Source organism: Mustela putorius, unplaced genomic scaffold, assembly GCF_011764305.1.
Source record: "Mustela putorius furo isolate JIRA1106 unplaced genomic scaffold, ASM1176430v1.1 tig00000238_pilon_pilon_pilon, whole genome shotgun sequence".
In the NCBI taxonomy this organism is placed as follows: domain Eukaryota; kingdom Metazoa; phylum Chordata; class Mammalia; order Carnivora; family Mustelidae; genus Mustela; species Mustela putorius.
Window position 1 is genome coordinate 457,400 of NW_025421324.1, and position 25,031 is coordinate 482,430.

The 25,031-nt window shown below is 39.6% G+C and overlaps 2 protein-coding genes across 2 annotated transcripts; both read right to left on the bottom strand.

Moving 5' to 3' along the window:
- Window positions 1–13,874: 13,874 nt before the first annotated feature.
- Window positions 13,875–14,834, bottom strand: LOC101670933 (olfactory receptor 56A4-like). Its single transcript, XM_004778983.2, has one exon. It carries the CDS (start codon window positions 14,832–14,834, stop codon window positions 13,875–13,877), a length of 960 nt encoding a protein of 319 aa, XP_004779040.1.
- Window positions 14,835–23,100: 8,266 nt separating this feature from the next.
- On the bottom strand, window positions 23,101–24,054 carry LOC101670630 (olfactory receptor 56A4-like). Its single transcript, XM_045078267.1, has one exon. It carries the CDS (start codon window positions 24,040–24,042, stop codon window positions 23,101–23,103), a length of 942 nt encoding a protein of 313 aa, XP_044934202.1. The 5' UTR covers window positions 24,043–24,054.
- Window positions 24,055–25,031: the final 977 nt, after the last annotated feature.

Sequence of the window (25,031 nt, forward strand, 5' to 3'; positions counted from 1 at the left end):
ATATTGAATATATTCATGTCACTTAAAAAAGACATATTTTCAGAATTATTGAAAACAAAAGAATGGAAAAAATATATCATTAAAATACTAACAAGGAGGGGATGTGGAGAAAGGGGAACCCTCTTACACTGTTGGTGGGAATGCAAGTTGGTGCAGCCTCTTGGGAGAACAGTGTGGAGATTCCCCAAGAAATTAAAAATAGAGCTTCCCTATGACCCTGCCATTGCACTACTGGGTATTTACCCCAAAGATACAGATGTCATGAAAAGAAGAGCCATCTGTACCCCAATGTTCATAGCAGCAATGGCCATGGTCACCAAACTGTGGAAAGAATCAAGTTGCCCTTCAATGGACAAATGGATAAGGAAGATGTGATCCATATACACTATGGAGTATTATGCCTCCATCAGAAAGGATGAATACCCAACTTTTGTAGCAACATGGACAGGACTGGAAGAGATTATGCTGAGTGAGATAAGTCAAGCAGAGAGAGTCAATTATCATATGGTTTCACTTATTTTTGGAGCTCACAAATAGCATGGAGGAGGACGTGGGGAGCTAGAGAGGAGAAAGGAGTTGCAGGAAATTGGAAGGGGAGGTGAACCATGAGAGACTATGGACTCTGAAAAACAATCTGAGGGGTTTGAAGTGGGGGGAGGGGTTGTGGTACCAGGTGGTGGGTATTATAGAGGGCACAGATTGCATGGAGCACTGGGTATGGTGCAAAAATAATGAATACTATTATGCTGAAAATTTTAAAAAAACTAATAAAAAATGAAATAGTGACATGAAAAATTATAGAAATACAGGTAGTGAATCTGTGAGTACATGTTCTTCACTGGCTCTCTTGAGATCCCTCCAGGCTTTCATTGTGAAGAGAAGTGCTTTTAGTCTGTATGCATTCCAGCCAGACTCTTAGGCAACTGCCAACATCTGAAATGAGGTGGCAGGACCAAGATTTTAAAAGATTACTTAGAACAAGGAATGACTGAGTGTGCCATCGCACAACATCATGAGGTTTCAATAAGGAAAGGATTTTAAAAGTCAGTAATGCACAATAATTCAAGAAATTGCACTGAGGACCAGGAATGACACACAGAGCAGGGAAGAGCACTTCTGAAATGTGTCATGGTGTATAAGACAATGAAGAGCATCTTCTTTTGAAGACATGAGAGAAATCAGTGTTTATAAGAAAATAATAAAATGGGTTCCCATTTATAAGTTCTTAAGATGTTTTATTCTCTGGTTGAAAACTTTTCCTAGAGTGGGTCACTCAATAATCATATAAATTACATAATAAAAGGCCTATTATCACTATTCTGAAATGAGAAAATGAGAGCTCAGATCAGTGAGTCAAAAATTACACATCCAGTCAGTACCAACTGGTATACCTCACGTTCAAATAAATAAAGATTCAGTCTTATCTCATCCAAGAGAAGCAATATTAGGAACTATGTTATATAAGTTCAACATGAACATGAGTTATATAAGGTTTTTTGTAAAGTGCTTTGGGAAGAACACATTATATTAACAACTTGATCTTTCCCTTAATTTTCAGAAGAAATAATAAACAAGATGTGCATGTATAAATTATTCACTTTAGCTCAACAAAAATAACTAAGATATGTAAATAATAGTGCTACTAGCCATAAGTAAATAAAGTTAAGAAGATGAATAACTCTCAACAGACTCGGGAATTCATAATCTAGTGTTAGAGGGAGATACAAATATTGCTTAAGATAGATTACTTCTGCTGGGGTGAATAAAGGGAAGGATTGTAAAGAAGGTGGTGTTTAAATTGAGACTTGCAGGGTCATACAGAAGTTCTATTTTTACTTTCTGAGGAATCTCCACACTGCTTTCCAAAGAGGCTGCAGCAACTTGCATTCCCACCAACAATGTAAGAGGGTTCCCCTTTCTCCACATCTCCTCCAACACATGTTGTTTCCTGTCTTGCTAATTTTGGCCATTCTAACTGGTGTAAGGTGATATCTCAATGTGGTTTTAATTTGAATCTCCCTGAGGGCTAGCAATGATGAACATTTTTTCATGTGTCTGATAGCTATTTGTATGTCTTCATTGGAGAAGTGCCTGTTCATATCTTCTGCCCATTTTTTGATATGATTATCTGTTTTGTGTGTGTTGAGTTTGAGGAGTTCTTTATAGACCCTGGATATCAACCTTTGATCTGTACTGTCATTTGCAAATATTTTCTCCCATTCTGTGGGTTGCCTCTTTGTTTTTTTTTGACTGTTTCCTTTGCTGTGCAGAAGCTTTTGATTTTGATGAAGTCCCAAAAGTTTATTTTCGCTTTTGTTTCCTTTGCCCTTGGAGACATATCTTGAAAGAAGTTGCTGTGGCTGATATCAAAGAGATTACTGCCTATGTTCTCCTCTAGGATTCTGATGGACTCCTGTATCACGTTGAGGTCTTTTATCCATTTTGAGTTTGTCCTTGTGTATGGTGTAAGAGAATGGTCGAGCTTCATTCTTCTACATATAGCTGCCCAGTTTTCCCAGCACCATTTATTGAAGAGACTGTCTTTTTTCCACTGTATATTTTTCCCTGTTTTGTCAAAGATTAATTGACCATAGAGTTGAGGGTCTATATCTGGGCTCTCTACTCTGTTCCACTGGTCTATGCACTCCTGGGTATTTACCCCAAAGATACAGATGTCATGAAAATAAGGGCCATCTGTACCCCCAATGTTTATAGCAGCAATGGCCACGGTCGCCAAACTGTGGAAAGAACCAAGATGCCCTTCAACGGACGAATGGATAAGGAAGATGTGGTCCATATACACTATGGAGCATTATGCCTCCATCAGAAAGGATGAATACCCAACTTTTGTAGCAACATGGACAGGACTGGAAGAGATTATGCTGAGTGAAATCAGTCAAGCAGAGAGAGTCAATTATCATATGGTTTCACTTATTTGCGGAGCATAACAAATATCATGGAGGACAAGGGGTGTTAGAGAGGAGAAGGGCATTGGGGTAAATTGGAAGGGGAGGTAAACCATGAGAGACTATGGACTCTGAAAAACAATCTGGGGGGTTTGAATGGCAGGGGGTTGGGAGGTTGGGGTACCAGGTGGTGGGTATTATAGAGGGCATGGATTGCATGGAGCACTGGGTGTGGTGAAAAAATAATGAATACTGTTATACTGAAAATAAAGAAATTAATTAAAATTTTTTAAAAAGTGAGACTTGCAGTTTGTCAAATGAAGACACTGGTACTGGTTTTCTATACGGAAGGAGATTCTTGAACATAAACTTTAAGAAAAAATATCAATGGTAGTGATCCAAAGGGGCATGAGCACCCGAATGTTTATAGCAGCAATGTTCACAATAGCCAAACTATGGAAAGAACCTAGATGTCAATCAACAGATGAATGGTTCAAGAAGATGTGGTATATATACACAATGGAATACTATGCAGCCATCAAAAGAAATGAAATCTTGCCATTTGTGACAACATGGATGGAACTAGAGCGTATCATGCTTAGCGAAATAAGCCAAGCAGAGAAAGACAACTATCATATGATCTCCCTGATATGAGGAAGTGGTGATGCAACATGGGGGCTTAAGTGGGTAGGAGAAGAATCAATGAAACAAGATGGTATTGGGAGGGAGACAAACCCTAAGAGACTCTTAATCTCAAAAAGCAAACTGAGGGCTGCTGGGGGGAGGGGGTTTGGGAGAAGGGGGAGGGATTATGGACATTGGGGAGGGTATGTGCTTTGGTGAATGCTGTGAAGTGTGTAAACCTGGTGATTCACAGACCTGTACCGCTGGGATAAAAATATATGTTTATAAAAAATTAAAAATTAAAAAAATATGTATATATCAGGAGGAGTCAAGATGGCGGAGAAGTAGCAGGCTGAGACTACTTCAGCTAGCTGGAGATCAGCTAGATAGCTTATCTAAAGATTGCAAACACCTGAAAATCCATCGGCAGATGGAGAGAAGAAGCACAGCAATTCTGGAAACAGAAAAACAACCACTTTCTGAAAGGTAGGACCGGCGGAGAAGTGAATCCAAAGCGACGGGAAGATAGACCCCGGGGGGAGGGGCCGGCTCCCGGCAAGCGGCGGAGCAACCGCGCACAAAAACAGGACTTTTAAAAGTCTGTTCCGCTGAGGGACATCGCTCCAGAGGCTACCCGGTGCAAAGCCCACACAGGGTCAGCATGGCCTCAGGTCCCACAGGGTCACAGAAGGATCGGGGGTGTCTGAGTGTCGCAGAGCTTGCGGGTATTGGAACGGGAAAGCCAGCTACAGAGACAGAGCCGACAGTAAGCTCGCAGCTCGGGGTGACCTTGAACCGGTCGCAGGCTCAGTGAGCTCGGAGGTCAGGCAGACGGGAGTAACTGGGCGCGGTTCTCTGACCTCGCACTGAGGGGTGCGGCCCTGGGCTCTCGGCTCCTCCGGGCCGGAGACCAGGAGGCCGCCATTTGTATTCCTGTCCTCCGGAACTCTACGGAAAGCGCTCAGGGAACAAAAGCTCCTGAAAGCAAACCCAAGCAGATTACTCACCCCGGCCCTGGGTAAGGGCGGTGTAATTCCGCCTGGGGCAAAGACACTTGAGAATCACTACAACAGGCCCCTCCCCAGAAGATCAACAAGAAATCCGGCCGAGACCAAGTTCACCTACCAAAGATTGCGGTTTCAATAACAAGGAGAGCAGCAGAATTCTAGAGGAGGAGAAAGCAAAGCACGGAACTCATGGCTTTTTCCCTGTGATTTTTTTTAGTCTTGCAGTTAATTTAATTTTTTTTCTTTTTCATTTTTTGTTTTTTTTTTCTCGCCTTCGGGTAAAATTTTTTTTTTAACTGTGACCTTTTTCTTTTTTAACGATTTTTTAATAGTTTATCTAATATATATATTTTTTCTTTTTTATATTTTTCTTAGGTGTTTTCTTTTTTTTTTAAATTCTTTTCTTTTCTTTTTCTTTTTTGTTTTTTTTTCTTTTTCTTCCTTTTTGAACCTCTTTTTATCCCCTTTTTCCCCCCTCACGATTTTGGATCTCTTCTAATTTGGTTAAAGCATATTTTCCTGAGGTTGTTGCCACCCTTTTAGTATTTTACTTGTCCCTTCATATACTCTTATCTGGACAAAATGACAAGACGGAAAAATTCAACACAAAAAAAAGAACAAGAAGCAGTACCGAAGGCTAGGGACCTAATCAATACAGACATTGGTAATATGTCAGATCTAGAGTTCAGAATGACAATTCTCAAGGTTCTAGCTGGGCTCGAAAAAGGCATGGAAGATATTAGAGAAACCCTCTCGAGAGATATAAAAGCCCTTTCTGGAGAAATAAAAGAACTAAAATCTAACCAAGTTGAAATCAAAAAAGCTATTAATGAGGTGCAATCAAAAATGGAGGCTCTCACTGCTAGGATAAATGAGGCAGAAGAAAGAATTAGTGATATAGAAGACCAAATGACCGAGAATAAAGAAGCTGAGCAAAAGAGGGACAAACAGCTACTGGACCACGAGGGGAGAATTCGAGAGATAAGTGACACCATAAGACGAAACAACATTAGAATAATTGGGATTCCAGAAGAATAAGAAAGAGAGAGGGGAGCAGAAGGTATACTGGAAGGAATTATTGGGGAGAATTTCCCCAATATGGCAAAGGGAACGAGCATCAAAATTCAGGAGGTTCAGAGAACGCCCCTCAAAATCAATAAGAATAGGCCCACACCCCGTCACCTAATAGTAAAATTTACAAGTCTCAGTGACAAAGAGAAAATCCTGAAAGCAGCCTGGGAAAAGAAGTCTGTAACATACAATGGTAAAAATATTAGATTGGCAGCTGACTTATCCACAGAGACCTGGCAGGCCAGAAAGAGCTGGCATGATATTTTCAGAGCACTAAATGAGAAAAACATGCAGCCCAGAATACTATATCCAGCTAGGCTATCATTGAAAATAGAAGGAGAGATTAAAAGCTTCCAGGACAAACAACAACTGAAAGAATTTGCAAACACCAAACCAGCTCTACAGGAAATCTTGAAAGTGGTCCTCTAAGCAAAGAGAGAGCCTACAAGTGGTAGATCAGAAAGGAAAAGAGACCATATACAGTAACAGTCACCTTACAGGCAAAACAATGGCACTAAATTCATATCTCTCAATAGTTACCCTGAATGTTAATGGGCTAAATGCCCCTGTCAAAAGACACAGGGTATCAGAATGGATAAAAAAACAAAACCCATCTATATGTTGCCTACAAGAAACTCATTTTAAGCCCGAAGACTCCTCCAGATTTAAAGTGAGGGGGTGGAAAAGAATTTACCATGCTAATGGACATCAGAAGAAAGCAGGAGTGGCAATCCTTATATCAGATCAATTAGATTCTAAGCCAAAGACTATAATAAGAGATGAGGAAGGACACTATATCATACTCAAAGGGTGTGTCCAACAAGAAGATTTAACAATTTTAAATATCTATGCCCCCAACGTGGGAGCAGCCAACTATATAAACCAATTAATAACAAAATCAAAGAAACACATCAACAATAATACAATAATAATAGGGGACTTTAACACTCCCCTCACTGAAATGGACAGATCATCCAAGCAAAAGATCAGCAAGGAAATAAAGGCCTTAAACGACACACTGGACCAGATGGACATCACAGATATATTCAGAACATTTCATCCCAAAGCAACAGAATACACATTCTTCTCTAGTGCACATGGAACATTCTCCAGAATAGATCACATCCTCGGTCCTAAATCAGGACTCAACCGGTATCAAAAGATTGGGATCATTCCCTGCATATTTTCAGACCACAATGCTCTAAAGCTAGAACTCAACCACAAAAGGAATTTTGAAAAGAACCAAAATACATGGAGACTAAAGAGCATCCTTCTAAAGAATGAATGGGTCAACCGGGAAATTAAAGAAGAATTGAAAAAAATCATGGAAACAAATGATAATGAAAATACAACGGTTCAAAATCTGTGGGACACAACAAAGGCAGTCCTGAGAGGAAAATATATAGCGGTACAAGCCTTTCTCAAGAAACAAGAAAAGTCTCAGGTACACAACCTAACCCTACACCTAAAGGAGCTGGAGAAAGAACAAGAAAGAAACCCTAAGCCCAGCAGGAGAAGAGAAATCATAGAGATCAGAACAGAAATCAATGAAATAGAAACCAAAAAAACAATAGAGCAAATCAACGAAACTAGGAGCTGGTTCTTTGAAAGAATTAATAAAATTGATAAACCCCTGGCCCGACTTATCAAAAAGAAAAGAGAAAGGACCCAAATAAATAAAATCATGAATGAAAGAGGAGAGATCACAACTAACACCAAAGAAATACAAAATATTATAAGAACATACTATGAGCAACTCTACGGCAATAAATTTGACAATCTGGAAGAAATGGATGCATTCCTAGAAACATATAAACTACCACAACTGAACCAGGAAGAAATAGAAAGCCTGAACAGACCCATAACCAGTAAGGAGATTGAAACAGTCATTAAAAATCTCCAAACAAACAAAAGCACAGGGCCAGACGGCTTCCCGGGGGAATTCTACCAAACATTTAAAGAAGAACTAATTCCTATTCTCCTGAAACTGTTCCAAAAAATAGAAATGGAAGGAAAACTTCCAAACTCATTTTATGAGGCCAGCATCACCTTGATCCCCAAACCAGACAAGGATCCCACCAAAAAAGAGAGCTATAGACCAATATCCTTGATGAACACAGATGCGAAAATACTCAACAAAATACTAGCCAATAGGATTCAACAGTACATTAAAAAGATTATTCACCACGACCAAGTAGGATTTATTCCAGGGCTGCAAGGTTGGTTCAACATCCGCAAATCAGTCAATGTGATACAACACATCAATAAAAGAAAGAGCAAGAACCATATGATACTCTCAATAGATGCTGAAAAAGCATTTGACAAAGTACAGCATCCCTTCCTGATCAAAACTCTTCAAAGTGTAGGGATAGAGGGCACATACCTCAATATCATCAAAGCCATCTATGAAAAACCCACCGCAAATGTCATTCTCAATGGAGAAAAACTGAAAGCTTTTCCGCTAATGTCAGGAACACGGCAGGGATGTCCATTATCACCACTGCTATTCAACATAGTACTAGAGGTCCTAACTTCAGCAATCAGAAAACAAAAGGAAATTAAAGGCATCCAAATCGGCAAAGAAGAAGTTAAATTATCACTCTTCGCAGATGATATGATACTATATGTGGAAAACCCAAAAGACTCCACTCCAAAACTGCTAGAACTTATACAGGAATTCAGTAAAGTGTCAGGATATAAAATCAATGCACAGAAATCAGTTGCATTTCTCTACACCAACAGCAAGACAGAAGAAAGAAAAATTAAGGAGTCAATCCCATTTACAATTGCACCCAAAACCATAAGATACCTAGGAATAAACCTAACCAAAGAGACACAGAATCTATACTCAGAAAACTATAAAGTACTCATGAAAGAAATTGAGGAAGACACTAAGAAATGTAAAAATGTTCCATGCTCCTGGATTGGAAGAATAAATATTGTGAAAATGTCTATGCTACCTAAAGCAATCTACACATTTAATGCAATTCCTATCAAAGTACCATCCATCTTTTTCAAAGAAATGGAACAAATAATGCTAAAATTTATATGGAACCAGAAAAGACCTCGAATAGCCAAAGGGATATTGAAAAAGAAAGCCAACCTTGGTGGCATCACAATTCCGGACTTCAAGCTCTATTACAAAGCTGTCATCATCAAGACAGCATGGTACTGGCACAAAACAGACACATAGATCAATGGAACAGAATAGAGAGCCCAGAAATAGACCCTTAACTCTATGGTCAACTAATCCTCGACAAAGCAGGAAAGAATGTCCAATGGAAAAAAGACAGCCTCTTCAATAAGTGGTGCTGGGAAAATTGGACAGCCACATGCAGAAAAATGAAATTGGACCATTTCCTTATACCACACACAAAAATAGACTCAAAATGGATGAAGGACCTAAATGTGCAAAAGGAATCCATCAAAATCCTTGAGGAGAACACAGGCAGCAACCTCTTCGACCTCAGCCGCAGCAACATCTTCCTAGGAACAACGCCAAAGGCAAGGGAAGCAAGGGCAAAAATGAACTACTGGGATTTCATCAAGATCAAAAGCTTTTGCACAGCAAAGGAAACAGTTAACAAAATCAAAAGACAACTGACAGAATGGGAGAAGATATTTGCAAACGACATATCAGATAAAGGACTAGTGTCCAGAATCTATAAAGAACTTAGCAAACTCAACACCCAAAGAACAAATAATCCAATCAAGAAATGGGCAGAGGACATGAACAAACATTTCTGCAAAGAAGACATCCAGATGGCCAACAGACACATGAAAAAGTGCTCCATATCACTCGGCATCAGGGAAATACAAATCAAAACCACAATGCGATATCACCTCACACCAGTCAGAATGGCTAAAATCACCACTGACAGATGCTGGCGAGGATGCAGAGAAAGGGGAACCCTCCTACACTGTTGGTGGGAATGCAAGCTGGTGCAACCTCTCTGGAAAACAGCATGGAGGTTCCTCAAAATGTTGAAAATAGAACTGCCCTATGACCCAGCAATTGCACTATTGGGTATTTACCCTAAAGATACAAACGTAGTGATCCAAAGGGGCACGTGTACCCGAATGTTTATAGCAGCAATGTCCACAATAGCCAAACTATGGAAAGAACCTAGATGTCCATCAACAGATGAATGGATCAAGAATATGTGGTATATATACACAATGGAATACTATGCAGCCATCAAAAGAAATGAAATCTTGCCATTTGCGACAACATGGATGGAACTAGAGCATATCATGCTTAGCGAAATAAGTCAAGCAGAGAAAGACAACTATCATATGATCTCCCTGATATGAGGAAGTGGTGATGCAACATGGGGGCTTAAGTGGGTACGAGAAGAATAAATGAAAGAAGATGGGATTGGGAGGGAGACAAAACAAAAGTGACTCTTAATCTCACAAAACAAACTGAGAGTTGCCGGGGGGAGGGGGTTTGGGAGAAGGGGGTGGGATTATGGACATTGGGGAGGGTATGTGCTTGGGTGAGTGCTGTGAAGTGTGTAAACCTGGTGATTCACAGACCTGTACCCCTGGGGATAAAAATATATGTTTATAAAAAATAAAAAATATAAATTATTTTAAAAAAAAATAAAATAAAATGTAAAATTTAAAAAAAAATTATTCTAACACTAATTTAAAAACAACCCACCAGTGTTTCTATTCATGGAATAGAAAATAAGTACATTCTTTGTGGAGTTATGTAAATTTCTTAAAGCAGTACCTATGATGAGTAGATGAATAGAAATTTTACTGTTAATAATTAGTGCAATTTTTTATTGGAAATATTTTCTTTTCATGGAAGTTTTGGACAAAACGAAAGAAAAATTGAATAGGAGCTTGGCAAATAACATAATGTTATATCTAACCAATAAAATATGTAATATCAGTTTAAAAAAAAAAAAGGCATCAGTCTGGAGATCCCTAAGGGCCTCCAGTTTGTCACCCAGACCTTTCAGGTATGCATATGTGCCACACCAGCTAACACGGCTTCCATAGGTGGCCCACACTGTTACGTAACTCACAACATACCTGCAGAAACTGAATCAAGATTCTTACCAAGCTACACCTTGTTGATTCAATGGCTAAAGACAAGAAGATGAACTAAGAGGCATTCTTGGGATTCTGTCATTGCTACTGGAAGGATATTTCTGGATAATATGCTGATCCAAGGTGAATGAGAAACATATACAAAAGACTCAAAGAACTGGAGTATGAAAGAATGCTTCTTTAGCTGTTGTGACCCACATAAGCAGAACCAGAGACATGTAACAGAGCCCAGCTGAAATTAACAGACACACTGCAGCCCCTAGCTAAGGAAGGTCCTTTTGTTATCTCCCATGGAAGTGAATAAATCATTCAATGTCTTGAAATTTTTTGAAAATGTTTTAGTTTCTTGTTACACAGCATTATTGCCACAATAGCTAACTGATGCTTATACTGTGTGTGTATGTGTGTGTGTTCCTAAATTTGCATGCTGTTAAATTCTGTTGCCTGGTTATATCTTACCCACTGCCAGCTCAAAAGGGTTGAAGTATTAATAAACATTAAACATTAAGTGAAAAAAAAAAATATATATATATATCAATGGGTATAATCTGAAAATAATGAGCTAGGAACAATGGAATGATGGGTGACTAGGACATTGTTTGGTTAGGATCAGTCTTTGGAGCTGTGGAAAAGAGAAAAGAGAGTGGATAAAAGCTATTATTTTGGTTAAAGACAATGCTATAGGAATGATAAATTAGTTTGTAAATTTTCCAAGAATGGCTAGGTACATCATAGATCAGCTATGTTAGAAGACATTCTCAAATGGCTCTTATATGTGAGGCTCTCAGTATCCAAAAGGGGACTCTGTTAAACTTTATTTTATTTTTCCAGTGTTCCAAGATTCATTTTTTATGCATCACACCCAATGCTCCATGCAATATGTGCCCTCTTTAATGCCCACGACCAGGCTCACCCAACCCCCCACCCACCTCCCCTCCAAAACCCTCAGTTTGTTTCTCAGAATCCACAGTCTCTCATGGTTTATCTCCTCCTCCAATTTCCCCCAGCACCCTTCTCATCTCCTTCTCCCAATGTCCTCTGTGTTATTTCTCACATTCCACAAGTAAGTGAAACCATATAATAAAATTGACTCTCTCTGCTTGACTTATTTCACTCAGCATAATCTTCTCCAGGCCTGTCCATGTTGATACAAAAATTGGGTATTACAAACTGATAACCACGTCAATAAATGGGCAGAAGACATGAACAGACACTTCTCCAAAGACATACAAATGGCTATCAGACATCTGAAAAAATGTTCATCATCACTAGCCATCAGGGAGATTCAAATCAAAACCACATTGAGATACCACCTTACACAAGTTAGAATGGCCAAAATTAACAAGACAGGAAACAACGTATGTTGGAGAGGATGTGGAGAAAAGGGAACCCTCTTACACTGTTGGTGGGAATGCAAGTTGGTGCAGCCACTTTGGAAAACAGTGTGGAGATTCCTAAGAAAGTAAAAATAGAGCTTCCCTATCACCCTGCAATTGCACTACTGAGTATTTACCCCAAAGATACAGATGTAGTGAAAAGAAGGGCCATCTGTACACCAATGTTCATAGCAGCAACGGCCATAGTCACCAAATGGTGGAAAGAACAAAGATGCCTTTCAACAGACAAATAGATAAAGAAGATATGGTCCATAATACAATATGGTCCATATATATATACATATATATACATATATTCTGATGGAGTATTATGCTTCCCTCAGAAAGGATGAGTTCCCAACTTTTGTATCAATGTGGACAGGACTGGAGGAGATTATGCTGAATGAAATAAGTCAAGCAGAGAGAGTCAATTACCATATGGTTTCACTTACTTGTGGAACATAAGGAATAACACAGAGGACATTGGGAGATGGAGAGGAGAAGTGAGTTGGGGGAAACCGGAAGTGGAGACAAACCATGAGACACTATGGACACTGAGAAACAAACTGAGGGTTTTGGAGGGGAGGTGGGTTGAGTGAGCCTGGTGGTGAGTATTAAGGAGGGCACATGTTGCATGGAGCACTGGGTGTGGTGCATAAATAATGAATTTTGGATCACTGAAAAAAATTTTTTTAAAAGTTGGGTATTCATCCTTTCTGATGGAGGTGTAATATTCCATTGTAAATATGGACCATACCTTCTTTATCTAATTTCCTGTTTAAAAAATAAAAATATAATAATTAAAAAAATAATAATAAAGAGGTGACTCTGTTGCCAATGCAAATTAATCCCAAGAGATATTGTCTAATACATGAATCCCCACCATTTTCAGGGCATGATCTGGAAGGAAACTGAAAAGAATTAAACACACCTGTCCTTGTTCAAATAACCCACTAATATGGTTGTCTGGATCCCATAGGATGTTATATTGGCACCAGCACAGACTATGAGGATTGATAAAACAGAGCTGAAAGTAGAATGAATAAGTCGACTTAACTGTATATCTAAGATCAGCAGGAAAAATTGGGGATATAGATAGTGCCTGAAATCTGATAGAAAAGTGAGATAGGAGGGGATGTAGACACAAGTTAGTGAAAACAGGACACACACTTTCACTTAAAACAAAATGCACACATAGAAAAATGAGTCATCTTAGTATTTTTTAATTCATTAAAAATAAGTAAAGAACTCCAGGAAATTCATAATCCAGAGAAGTGGCAATAGATAAATATATTAACAATATCTGTCAGGGCTTACAGGAGGCAGTGGGTGATACATATCATTCTCTCACTGTAAGAATCAAAGGTTTAGAGCCAACTTCTTTAACTTCACAGGAGATCCATTCATGACACAAAACCATTTGGAACTGTGTCAGGTAGAACCAAGTGGTCTAATACGTATCTAAGTATTAAGCAATTGAGGAAACTGAGAGGAACTGAAAGTGACTAGAATACTATTGTTTCTTTATTGAAAAGAGATTCACTCTAATTAATACCCTGTACTTATATATAACTTGACAAGTCTCTCTCACACAGCTGAGGTTAAAAGAAATTTCCAGATAACATCAGAATGCAAAAAAACTAAGGTTCCAGTCAGTGCAGGGAAAGTAGGAGTCAGGATAAGAATATCCCAATAATCAACTGAAAATTTGGAGAATGAAAAATCCAAACTTATTCCTGAAGTAACTAAATTTCCTATTCATCATGAAAACTATTCCCCATCATCAATTTCAATTCCCCAGGTTAGCTCTCACCCATTTTTACCTCTTACAACCTTCGCAGCAGCTTCTGGATTCCTTGCTTGATCTCCTTGGTTCTCACACCATAAACAATGGGGTTCAGAGCTGGGGGGATGAGGTGGTGCAGGATGTTGAGCAGGATCGGAACATCTGGGGGAATCTTCTTCCTGGCCACGTTAGTGATGACCAGAACCAGCAGGACTGTGCTGAAGAAGATGATGAGGATAAAGTGGGAACCACAAGTGCCTAGAGCTTTGGCCATAGCACCCTCAGCCTTGATCCTTAGCACAGCTTTCAGGATGAAGGAGTAGGACAGAACAATAAGGATGAGGTCTGAGCCCAGTAGGGTCCAGCCTGCCACAAACTGGTAGAGCCGGTTGAAGGTGATGTCATCACAGGAGAGTTTGGACACAGACAGGTTAGTGCAAATACAATTCTTGATGATGTTCTCTGCACAATATCTGAGCTGGGAAGAAAGTATGGGGATAGGCATAGTAAGAAGGCCATTCCGGGCCACAACAAAGATCGTAGCTTTAATCACAAATTGGTCAGTGATGATGGTTGGGTATCGTAGTGGATGGCAGATGGCCACATAGCGGTCATAGGCCATGACCATGAATGTGCAGGACTCCATGGTCAGAAAACTATTCATGATGAACATCTGGAGAAAGCAGGCTGAGAAGCTGATGGATTTACTGTCAAACCAGAAGATGGCCAGGACCTTGGGGATGACAGTAAGGCAAAGCATGATGTCCAACAGAGAGAGGAGGCTGAGCAGGTAGTACATGGGCTCATGAAGACAGGCCTCCAGCCAGATGGTGATCAGCAGAGTGACATTAGCCCCCATGGCCAGGAGGAAGAGGAGGCTGAGAGGCAGGGACAGCCAGTGCTGCCAACTCTGGTAGTTAGGGAAGCAAATGAGGAGGAATTCAGAAACTGGAGCAGTGGAGTAGTTGCTGGGTGAAGCCATATAAAGTGTCCTACTCATTACTGACACTTCAGAAAACCTTAAAGGGTAAGACAAGAATAAATCCATCTAAACAATAAGAATATGCATGGGGAAGTAACTTATTTTTCATAGAATCACTTAAAAATAATAATAGTTCCAAAAATAAGTCACTTATTTGTGGAGCATAACAAATAGCATGGAGGACATAGAGAGTTAGAGAGGAGAAGGGAGTTGGGGAAAATTGGAAGGGAAGGTGAACCATGAGAGACTATGGACTCTGAAAAACAATCTGAGGGTTTTGAAGTGTCGGAGAGTGAGAGGTCGGGGTATCAGGTGGTGGGTATTATAGAGGGCACGGATTGCATGGAGCACTGGGTGTGGTGCAAAAATAATGAATACTGTTATGCTGAAAATAAATTAAAAATAAATTAAAAAATAAATAATAAATCCTGACTCAAAAAGCAAAAATAGTTAAGTGTCTGCCACTATTCTTTTTTTATTATGTTCAGTTAGCCACCATATAGTACATCATTAGTTTTTGATGTAGTGTTCATTAGTTCATATAACACCCAGTGCCCCATGTGTGCATGCCCTCCTTAATACCTAACACCTGGCTACCCCATCCCTGCATCCCTTTGCCTTTTGTAACCTTCAGTTTGTTTCCTAGAGTCCAGAGTCTCTCCTGGTTTGTCTCCCTCTCAGAGTTCTTCCCACTCAGTTTTCCCTCCCTTCCCCGCTAGTCTCCCACACTATTCCTTATGTTCTATATATAAGTAAAACCATATGATAATTGTCTTTCTCTGCTTGACTTATTTTACTTTGTATAATCTCCTCCTAAGTACTTTATAAATATGAACTCATCCATCCTGTTAAAAATCCTGTAAGTAGGATGATAGTAGAATGACCATATTTCCTATTTGCCTGGGATAATTCCCATTTAAGCCCTTACACACTCTTAATAGTTTCCCAACTTGGTTGATAAATTACACGATCATCCTCCTATAACAAAACACCATTGATAGTCCAATTTTACATATGAGGAAACAAAGGCAAGAGTAAGTAAAGTCATTTTATTAAAATCACAGTGGTGTAGCCATGCTTTGAAATTATGAAGTCTGAATCTACAGCTACCAACTATGCTAGTACCACCTATTATACCAAGACACATATGCAGACTCTATTGATAGAGCAGATCAACCATAAGCCCTGCAAAAATGCATACCCCTGTTCCTCTTCCAAGAGATGACATCACAGGGAAGGGAGAAATCAGGACTACATGCATCAACATGAAATACCTAAAGACTTCAATACATCAAAAGCTAATGATATATTTTATGGTGACTAATATAACACAATAAAAAAAGACTGCAGTAGAGTCATGGCTATCATTTATATAGGAAATAGCATCTTAGAGAAGTCTAAAAAAGAACATACTTTGAGAAAAGAAGGTATAAAAAAGTCTTCTAATATCTTGGGCAAACAGTAGGAATAAGAACAAGAAATTGCAGGAGTCAACAGTTTTAGTCCAACACCACTACCAAAGAGTGAGGGGTAGTAACAACCGCTACCTTCATCTGATTCCATGTGGATTATCCATCAGTCATAAACCCAGTCACAAACACTGAACCCAAGTTCACATGGACTCCTGGCCTGGTACACCCTAACCCGTTATGAGCATTTAAGACATTTCTGAGATAAACTTTATATGGCTGCCATGCTAAGGCTTATCTCAGAATGCTGAGTGACATGTTCAGTGACACTTTGTTTTCCATGCTTTGAGGATACCCAAAATAAGCCAGTTTTTATCAACAATGGCAGTGGTCCTGGGAGATGGAGAGGAGAAGAGAGTTGAGGGAAATTGGAAGGGGAGGTGAACCATGAGAGACTATGGACTCTGAAAAACAATCTGAGGGTTTTGATGGGGCAGGGGTGGGGGGTTGGGGGAACCAGGTGGTGGGTATTAGAGAGGGCACATATTGCATGGAGCACTGGGTGTGGTGCAAAAACAATGAATTCTGTTACGCTGAAAAGAAAAAAAATAAAAAACAAGGGCAATGGTTCTAATCAGTGTTCAACCCTCCTAAATCCAACTTCCCTGTCTTTCCTGAGAGGTAAGAAGGTAAATTAAGTGTAAATATTTGAAGGCAGATTTTGAAATTGGAAAAAATATATCTGTTTCTCCATATTGCCTAATCAATAATATTGCCTTTCAGTTTCCATATTTGCTATATAATCTCTAGCAGCAGTTCCAACAGAAATACATTGTGAGCCACATACATAATTTTGCATCTCTAGTAGCTACCTTAAAAAACTCAAAGGAAATACATGAAATTAATTTTAATAATGTGTTATTTACCTCAATAAATCCAAAGTGTTATCACTTCAACATGTATCAATCTGAAAAACTGTTAAAGAGCTTTGACATTCTTTTTGTTTTTGCATTAAGTCTTCAAAATCAGGCACATTTTATACATGCAGCACATCTTAATTCTGACTAGCCACATTTCAAGCACTGATAGCCACATGTGGACTGGATGTATACTGTATTGGACATTGTTTCTAGAGTTCTGGGAAACTAAACATTCCTCTTTCTATTTTTCTTAACATGAATTCACTTTTTTTATTGGCAAATAGTATCTATATCTTGGGTTATTTATGGAAATTCCATTCATTTGACCCTGGGTCAGCTCAAATTTATAGTTTATTTTCTTTTTCAATACTCCCCATCAAATTTCCTTTAGAGATTATTTAGTAAATTGATCTTTCAAACTTCAGGATGGGAATGATTAAGGACAGAGATAATCAACACATCCAGAGCTCCCAGCTTAGATAACATAGATACTTCTATCAGAGATTAGGACTTTCCAGCAGCCCCTACCTCCCTGACTCAAGTTAGATTGTCACTCTTGCCCTGACCCCTAACTTAAACCAGTGAGGTGATCAAATTTTTTTTGGAGTCAGAGTCACTAGTCAGTAAAGAATACCATAATATCTAGGTATCTCCAAATGTGGTCTATAGGAACACCATTCTTCCACATAAGATATATTCAGGGCCTGGAACTAGGTTTTGTTACAAAGGGTGACAAAGGAGTGGAAGTTCAGAGGGTAGACTCAAGGTTACAGCTATAGCTTCAAACATAAATCCAGACAAAACAGTTTGTCCTCTTAGACCATACAAACTTACCTGTGACTAGATTCCAGTTACCCTAAAGAAATAAATCTATTCCTATAAATTCATCTGCTTCATTTCCAGTCATTATGTTCTTTTTCCTTTACAGTGAACCAAAAATAGGGAATTGACTCCACATTCAGTCTTCTGGGGAACATGGTAACATGAATAATAGAAATCTATTCTGTCCCAGTGAGAGAAGCAAGAAAGAGCCCTGGGAGACAAGGCAGGATGAGAGCGAATGGCCAAGAGGGAGTAATCAAGGCAACTGGGATTACAGTCCTATCCAATTTAGTGCTTCTACGGCAATCTTCTGTAGGGAACCAGGATTGCAGTTGAGGAAATCAACTCTGGGCCTCTAGCTGCCATAAGCAATAATGAAGATATAGATTTAATTCAAGAGCACTCACCCTGATCTCAGCTTTTCTAAATGGGAAGGGTATAGCTTATACTAGAAAAAATTTGCTCCTAAATAAAAGCAATGATACGGGGGCACATGGGTGGCTCAGTCAGGTAAGCATCCAACTCTCTATCTCAGTTCAGGTCTTGATCTTAGGTTCAAAGCAGTGATGCACCAGATTCAGACCACTTGATAGAACTGGAATCTGTAGCACCAGGCCTGCTACAATTCTACCAGAAGAATTCCTTCTCCCTGCTCGTATTGAATACTGAATACCTGGAGGCCAACATGCTGTGTCATTTGTATCTTCACGATTTTCCTGCCTCCAAACCAGACCTATCAGCTTGAGGAGGCTGTACTCTACTGCTGTTATTTATGACTATTTACTGCACCACCCGGCCAAGCCCTTCAGAGGCTCCAGAGGCTATTTTTTAAGGCCCTACGGCCCATCCTGTCTCTTCCCTCCCCACAGCCCACAGAGGTTAAAACTATTTTAGCCATCTGAACATAGAGCCTAAGGTCCATATTCTCAGGAGAGGAGGCAGAGAAGAAAGCAGAGAAAACAGAGAAGAAAAATCTAATATAGGAATAGCAGTGAACAAGGAGAGAGTTGAGGAAATCTTTTGGGAGAAGGGTGCTTCTAAATAAAGAGCACATACATTTGAAAAACAAATATTTCTAGACTTAGAACAGAGAGATATTTATTTCAGGTCTTAAGTGTACTCTTAGAAAAATTATGATTAAATGAGAGTTTAATATTATCCTTAAACTAGGGTCATCTCATTATGGCCAATGTACAAAAATGGGCCGTGCAACTAGCATGTTATGGACATATCATTTCCTCTATTACCCACAGTGCAGTGGCTTAATTGGAAATAGCCAATTAAATGGACACTTCAAAAATTATTATTAATGAGAGGGCATGATAAGAACATGAAAGCCTAACTTATTGATGAGTATAGGCTTCATCTGAGTATACACAGCAGTAAAGGGGAAATGCTGTGGAAAACTTCGAGGTACCAGAAATAGGAGTGAGGGAGTTGGAGAAGAGGCTGGACACGGTTCTCTCTTTCTCACTTCCACAAGGTCTGAGTCCCATGACTGGGTTTGTCATCACATTTCAGATGATGGGACATAGCTGGGTAAGACACTGCCTCTTTTGCTTTGAATTTGTCTCTATGTCTTCCAAAGGGAATCTTGGGTTTGCTATTACCCTCACCTCACTAGCTATGCTACCACTGCCCCTGATTATTGCCTAGGACTGAGGTAATGCTGCTCTACTTTATTCTTCTAACCCTGCCACCTCTTCCTGCACAGAAGGGAAGTTCCCAGATTCCTGTTACCATCTGGTTTATGTAGCATCCATGTGCCAGAACCAGAAGCCCTCACTCAGGAAGAGTCTAAATTAGGAAATATAATACACACAGATGAAATCATAACAGAAAAGAGAAAGGCATACAAACAATGGTGATGAGACCAAAGAATGATACCATCACTCTTTTCTACTGAGAACAATTCCAAAGCAGAGAATCATAGCTTTGCAGCTTTTCTCAGATGAAGTGCCAAGTCATAGCTGGTTCTGAGAGAAATTGCAGGAGCCTTATAGCCTAGAAAAGGGGAATTGGACTAAAGTAAGAACTCCGTGGAACCTGTAGAAAATAAGTGGTACAGAATTTAGGCTCTGTTTATTTCTTTGGTTACTTTACAGGTAAACTGAGAGTGATATTCCTTTCTACTGCCCTGAGTTTGCAAAGCAATCAAGTATCTGCATACCATGTGGCCGCAAGTCAGTAAGATAATGTACTACAACAGCTGTCTGGGTGTGATGAAAGCAGACTGCTGTTTCATGACCGGTGTGCCAGAGCCTTTCCCCCTTCACTGTCCCAGATGGAAACATGGAGGCAGCTTTGGGGGACAGGTGACATTGGAAGCCAGAGAGCCTCAAAGGAGGTGAGCACTAGATGGTTTCATAGCCATGTATCACCCATGGCGACCTTTGCAGTTCCAGAAGGTACACTTGTAGGTAGCCTATTGGCATACCCAGATTAAAATAGATATGAATAGAATATTCCTGACTGACAGATTTATGGAGCACCAAATAGTTTGGAGTTTCAAAAGTAACCATCACATATATAAAAGATTTCTCAAGGAAATGTATTAGTAATAAAATGACTATAGAGCTAGAGGAAGACAAAATGACACAAATATCTGTTACTTCAAGGAAAATGAGGTGTGAAACAATAACCTGCCTCATACTCAGAGGGCAGCGGGGAAAGCAGTGTGCTTAGGAAAATAATAATAACACTTCATTTAATGTCTATGTAACTAAGGTATGTACATTCAAGGTACTGAGAAAAATTTTTCATACTTAGTCTATTTACTCTTCAAGACAATGGTAAGAGATAAGGATCATTATCACCATTTTCAAGGTAAAGAAGTTTAGCCAAAGCTCATAAAACCTGAATTGGCAAATTTGGCCAGATTGGTCTATCTAAGAATCAAATCCCAATTACTCTGATTATTCCAACCTGAGGGTGATTCTTCATATAAATTCCATTTATTGTTGGCTAAAAATAGTCTCTGTATTAGGTACTATAAAAACACATATTACAGTAAGATTTGATCATTGTTCCTTAGTAGTTTTCAAAGGACAGGAGGGACAAGATATGCACTAATAAAATGTTCCACCCTATTTGATATATCTTTATTCTAAAGTCTTCTACATAAGGAAGCATAAAATTAAACATGCAGAATAAAAAGATGAATAAAATAGTCTCTCAACCAAAAAGAAACTCATGACACCATCAGAGAAAGGCATATAGATACTAAAGATGCTAGAGTAGCGATTCCAGGTGAGAGTCATTAAAAGAAGTCCCCCTTGTGCAAAGTGCTGCTTGACTTCAGCCTCATGGGAAATATGGAGTTCAGCAGTAATGATACTAGTAAATGAAGGTTCGTCTTGAAAGGGTCAAATGATTAAAGACAGACAGCAAACACAAAAAGGGGATGTTCAGGGAAAAGTGAGCAGTTTGCTTTAGCTCAGTAGGGGAAACAAAGTTTGAGATAAGTCTGAAAGTCTGTTAGAACCAAAAATAGAGGTCTCTAAGGAAGAAAAGAGGATCACTGCTGCAAAATATATAACTTTTTAAAATAGTACAGAAATATTAAGTTTAAATATAAGTCATTCATCAAAGAAAATATTTTTGTTTCATTTTTCTTCTGTTTTTTTTTAAGATTTTATTTGTTTATTTGACAGAGAGAGATAGAGAAACAGAGAACAACAAGGGAGAGTGGTAGAGAGAGAGGGAGAAGCAGGAAACCCAATGCAGGGCTCAATCCCAGGACCTTGGGATCATGACTTAGCTGAATGAGCCACCCAGGCACCCCAAGAAAAGTTTTGACACAAAAGAAAGTAGGATAGTCCAATGGGAATGTTCTTCAAATGATGCTTGGTAAAATAACAGACTACAAACTCTTAATTTTCATCCACAAAAGAGACAGGTAGTTATTATAAAATGTTCCTTGGAAACATTGGACTAACATGTGATATCATGAAGGGGATAGCAAAATAGCGGAACACATTTATTCATGAAAATCAGAGTCTGGAGCTTCTATGTCATCCTGGAAAAACTGTCAACAGCTATACCAGCCCAGGCTGAAGGTCGAAGCAAATATGGCAATAGAAGGAATGAACTGGACAGCTGAGTTGTGCCTAGGATGCACAGGTCATAGTTGGAGAGGGATGGTGTCTGAAATGTGATGTAGCATTCTAAGTTCCTTGTAGGAGGTATATGGGATAAAGTGAGGATTACAGAGTCATGAAGATAATGAGGTAAAGAACATAAGACACTTCAAACAATACAAGTCTTCCCCTCCCCCGCAAAAAAAATCCTAAAAAAATTTTCTACCTCCTCTACAAATAAAAATCTGAACAAAAAATCTTAGGAAGGAAGGAAGGAAAAAAAAAGAGAGAGTGGGAGAGATAGAGAGAGAGAGAGGATGGACAGAAAGAAGGAAGGAAGGAAGGAAGGAAAAGAAAGAGAAAGAGCGGGGAGAGATAGAGAGAGAGGATGGACAGAAGGAAGGAAGGAAAGAAAAGGGAAAGAAACAAGGAAAGGAGGAAGGGAAGGAAGGAGGGAGGGTGAGTAGGAGAAGATGCTCCCAGGGAAGTTGCACAAATGGAAAAGCTTATTAGGGTCAACCCCTATTAAGGATCTGAGGAGCCAGGAGATGACACATCTGCCACGGGTGCCAACAAAGAGAGTCAGGGATATTCACAATAAAGCACTCAATGCCAAAGACCAAAATTCTGATTGAATGTCCTTACTTCAGCCCAATCAACCCCTCACAACACAAAAGCCATGTCTGAAACAGGAGGCAGAAGAGTCATCTGTGTTCTTTGCAAATCGGGACAGGCAGATTTCTTTAACTATAAAGTTTGTTTCTTTGGGGCCGAACACTCCCACTCCAACCCAGCTCCACTTGGCTAAGGCTTGGCAAGACCCTCAGATAAGGAGTCAGTCAGGGCAAATTTGCAAGTCACCACAGAATCCAGGAAAGAAGGTTTCCTTTGAAGCAGGAGGAAACAAGGATTCACAGAATCTTTTCATTGTTGTCTGAGATAAAAAGAATCAGAATCCATTCTGGGATTAAAAAGTAAAATTTCCTTTCCAACATAAAAATAATTCCTGAATTCTACTAACATTTCCAAAGGTGGATCTGATCCATTTTACCTCTTACAACCTTCTCAGAAGCTTCTGGATTCCCTGTTTGATCTCCTTGGTTCTCACACCATAAACAATGGGGTTCAGAGCTGGGGGGATGAGGTGGTGCAGGATGTTGAGCAGGATGGGGACATCTGGGGGAATCTTCTTCCTGGCCACGTTAGTGATGACCAGAACGAGCAGGACTGTGCTGAAGAAGAGGATGAGAATAAAGTGGGAACCACATGTGCTCAGGGCCTTGGCTGCAGCACCCTCAGCTTTGATCCTTAGCACAGCTTTCAGGATGAAGGAGTAGGACAGAACAATAAGGATGAGGTCTGAGCCCAGAAGGGTCCAGCCTGCCACAAACTGGTAGAGCCGGTTGAAGGTGATGTCATCACAGGAGAGTTTGGACACAGACAGGTTAGGGCAGATACAGTTCTTGATGATGTTCTCTGCACAGTATCTGAGCCTAGAAGAAAGAACTGGAACAGGAAGAAAAATGAAGCCATTCCGGGCCACAACAAATATGGTAGCTCTAACCACAAATTGGTCAGTGATGATGGATGGGTATCGCAGTGGGTGGCAGATGGCCACATAACGGTCATAGGCCATGACCATGAATATGCAGGACTCCATGGCAAGGAAGCAATTCATGATGAACATCTGGAGGAAGCAGGCTGAAAAGCTGATGGACCTGAGATCAAACCAGAAGATGGCCAGGACCTTGGGGATGACCGTCAGGCAGAGCACGATATCCAGCAGGGAGAGGAGGCTGAGCAGGTAGTACATGGGCTCATGAAGAGAGGCCTCCAGCCAGATGGTGATCAGCAGGGTGGCGTTGGCCCCCATGGCCAGGAGGAAGAGGAGGCTGAGGGGCAGGGACAGCCAGTGCTGCCAACTCTGGTAGTTAGGGAAGCAGATGAGGAGAAATTCAATAACAGGAGCAATGGAGTAGTTGCTGGGTGAAGCCATATAAAGTATCCTGAACAAGCTAAAAATCCAGAGTCCCTTCAAAAGTAGGACAAAAATACATCAACATATCAAGTATGTGTTCTTTTTTTCTCTCTTCTTTTCTTATTATATTCAGTTAGCCAACATATAGTAAGTACATTATTAGTTTTTGATGTAGTGTTCAACAATTAATTAGTTGCATATAACACCCAGTGCTCATCACATATGTGTTCTACATGTATTAAAACTCAGGTTTTCATCAGGGCTTTTAACCCGGCTCAAGTTTTCAAATCATCATTATCATCCCATCTCAATAATTGCTAACCTTTAACTGAGAAGTTATCACGTGCTACACATTATGCTGAAAGTTTATATTCACTATCACATTTAATTTTATAAAACACTTAAGAGTAAATAATATCATTATCCTAATTTTCCAGGTAATTAAAAGGAATAGGCAGAGGAGCGAAGTAATTTGATCAAAATTAGACAGCCAGTAAGTGGTGAAGCCAGGACTATGACAAAAGAGTCTGACTAAATTCTCTGCTTTCAGCAACTATACGTTACTTAGCCTCAACAAACACAATTTTAACTAAGCCCTATCTTCCTTTGGAATTTAGAAGGAATAAATTATGAGAGTTTTGTTTAGCAGGACTAAGCAGAACTGAAGTCTCCAGAAAACCCCAGCCTCTACTCCATTGACTCAGACAAGGCGTGACTTCAGGGTTTCTAATTTTCATTCTGTAAGAATATTGGATTAAAGGTAGGGCATCCCTTAACTCTATCTAAAAGCAGTAATATCTTCTAGTACCAAAGAGGATTTCACTCTTAAAAGCATAGAGTTTATCACTCTTCCCGGTTTTCTGTGTTTTCTCTTTGTGATGTTCTAGAGTATTTCTTTGGCTTGGATTCTTTAGAAACACCTATAAATTTCATATTCTGGTAACAGAGACAGTCAGTACTGAGGGGTACACCAGACAATTAGTACTGAGGGGTATACCAGTAGATTC

What these genes read in the sequence shown, in the direction of transcription:
- LOC101670630 (XM_045078267.1), bottom strand. Translation starts at nt 24,042, where the DNA reads ATGGCTTCACCCAGCAACTACTCCATTGCTCCTGTTATTGAATTTCTC.
- LOC101670933 (XM_004778983.2), bottom strand. Translation starts at nt 14,834, where the DNA reads ATGAGTAGGACACTTTATATGGCTTCACCCAGCAACTACTCCACTGCT.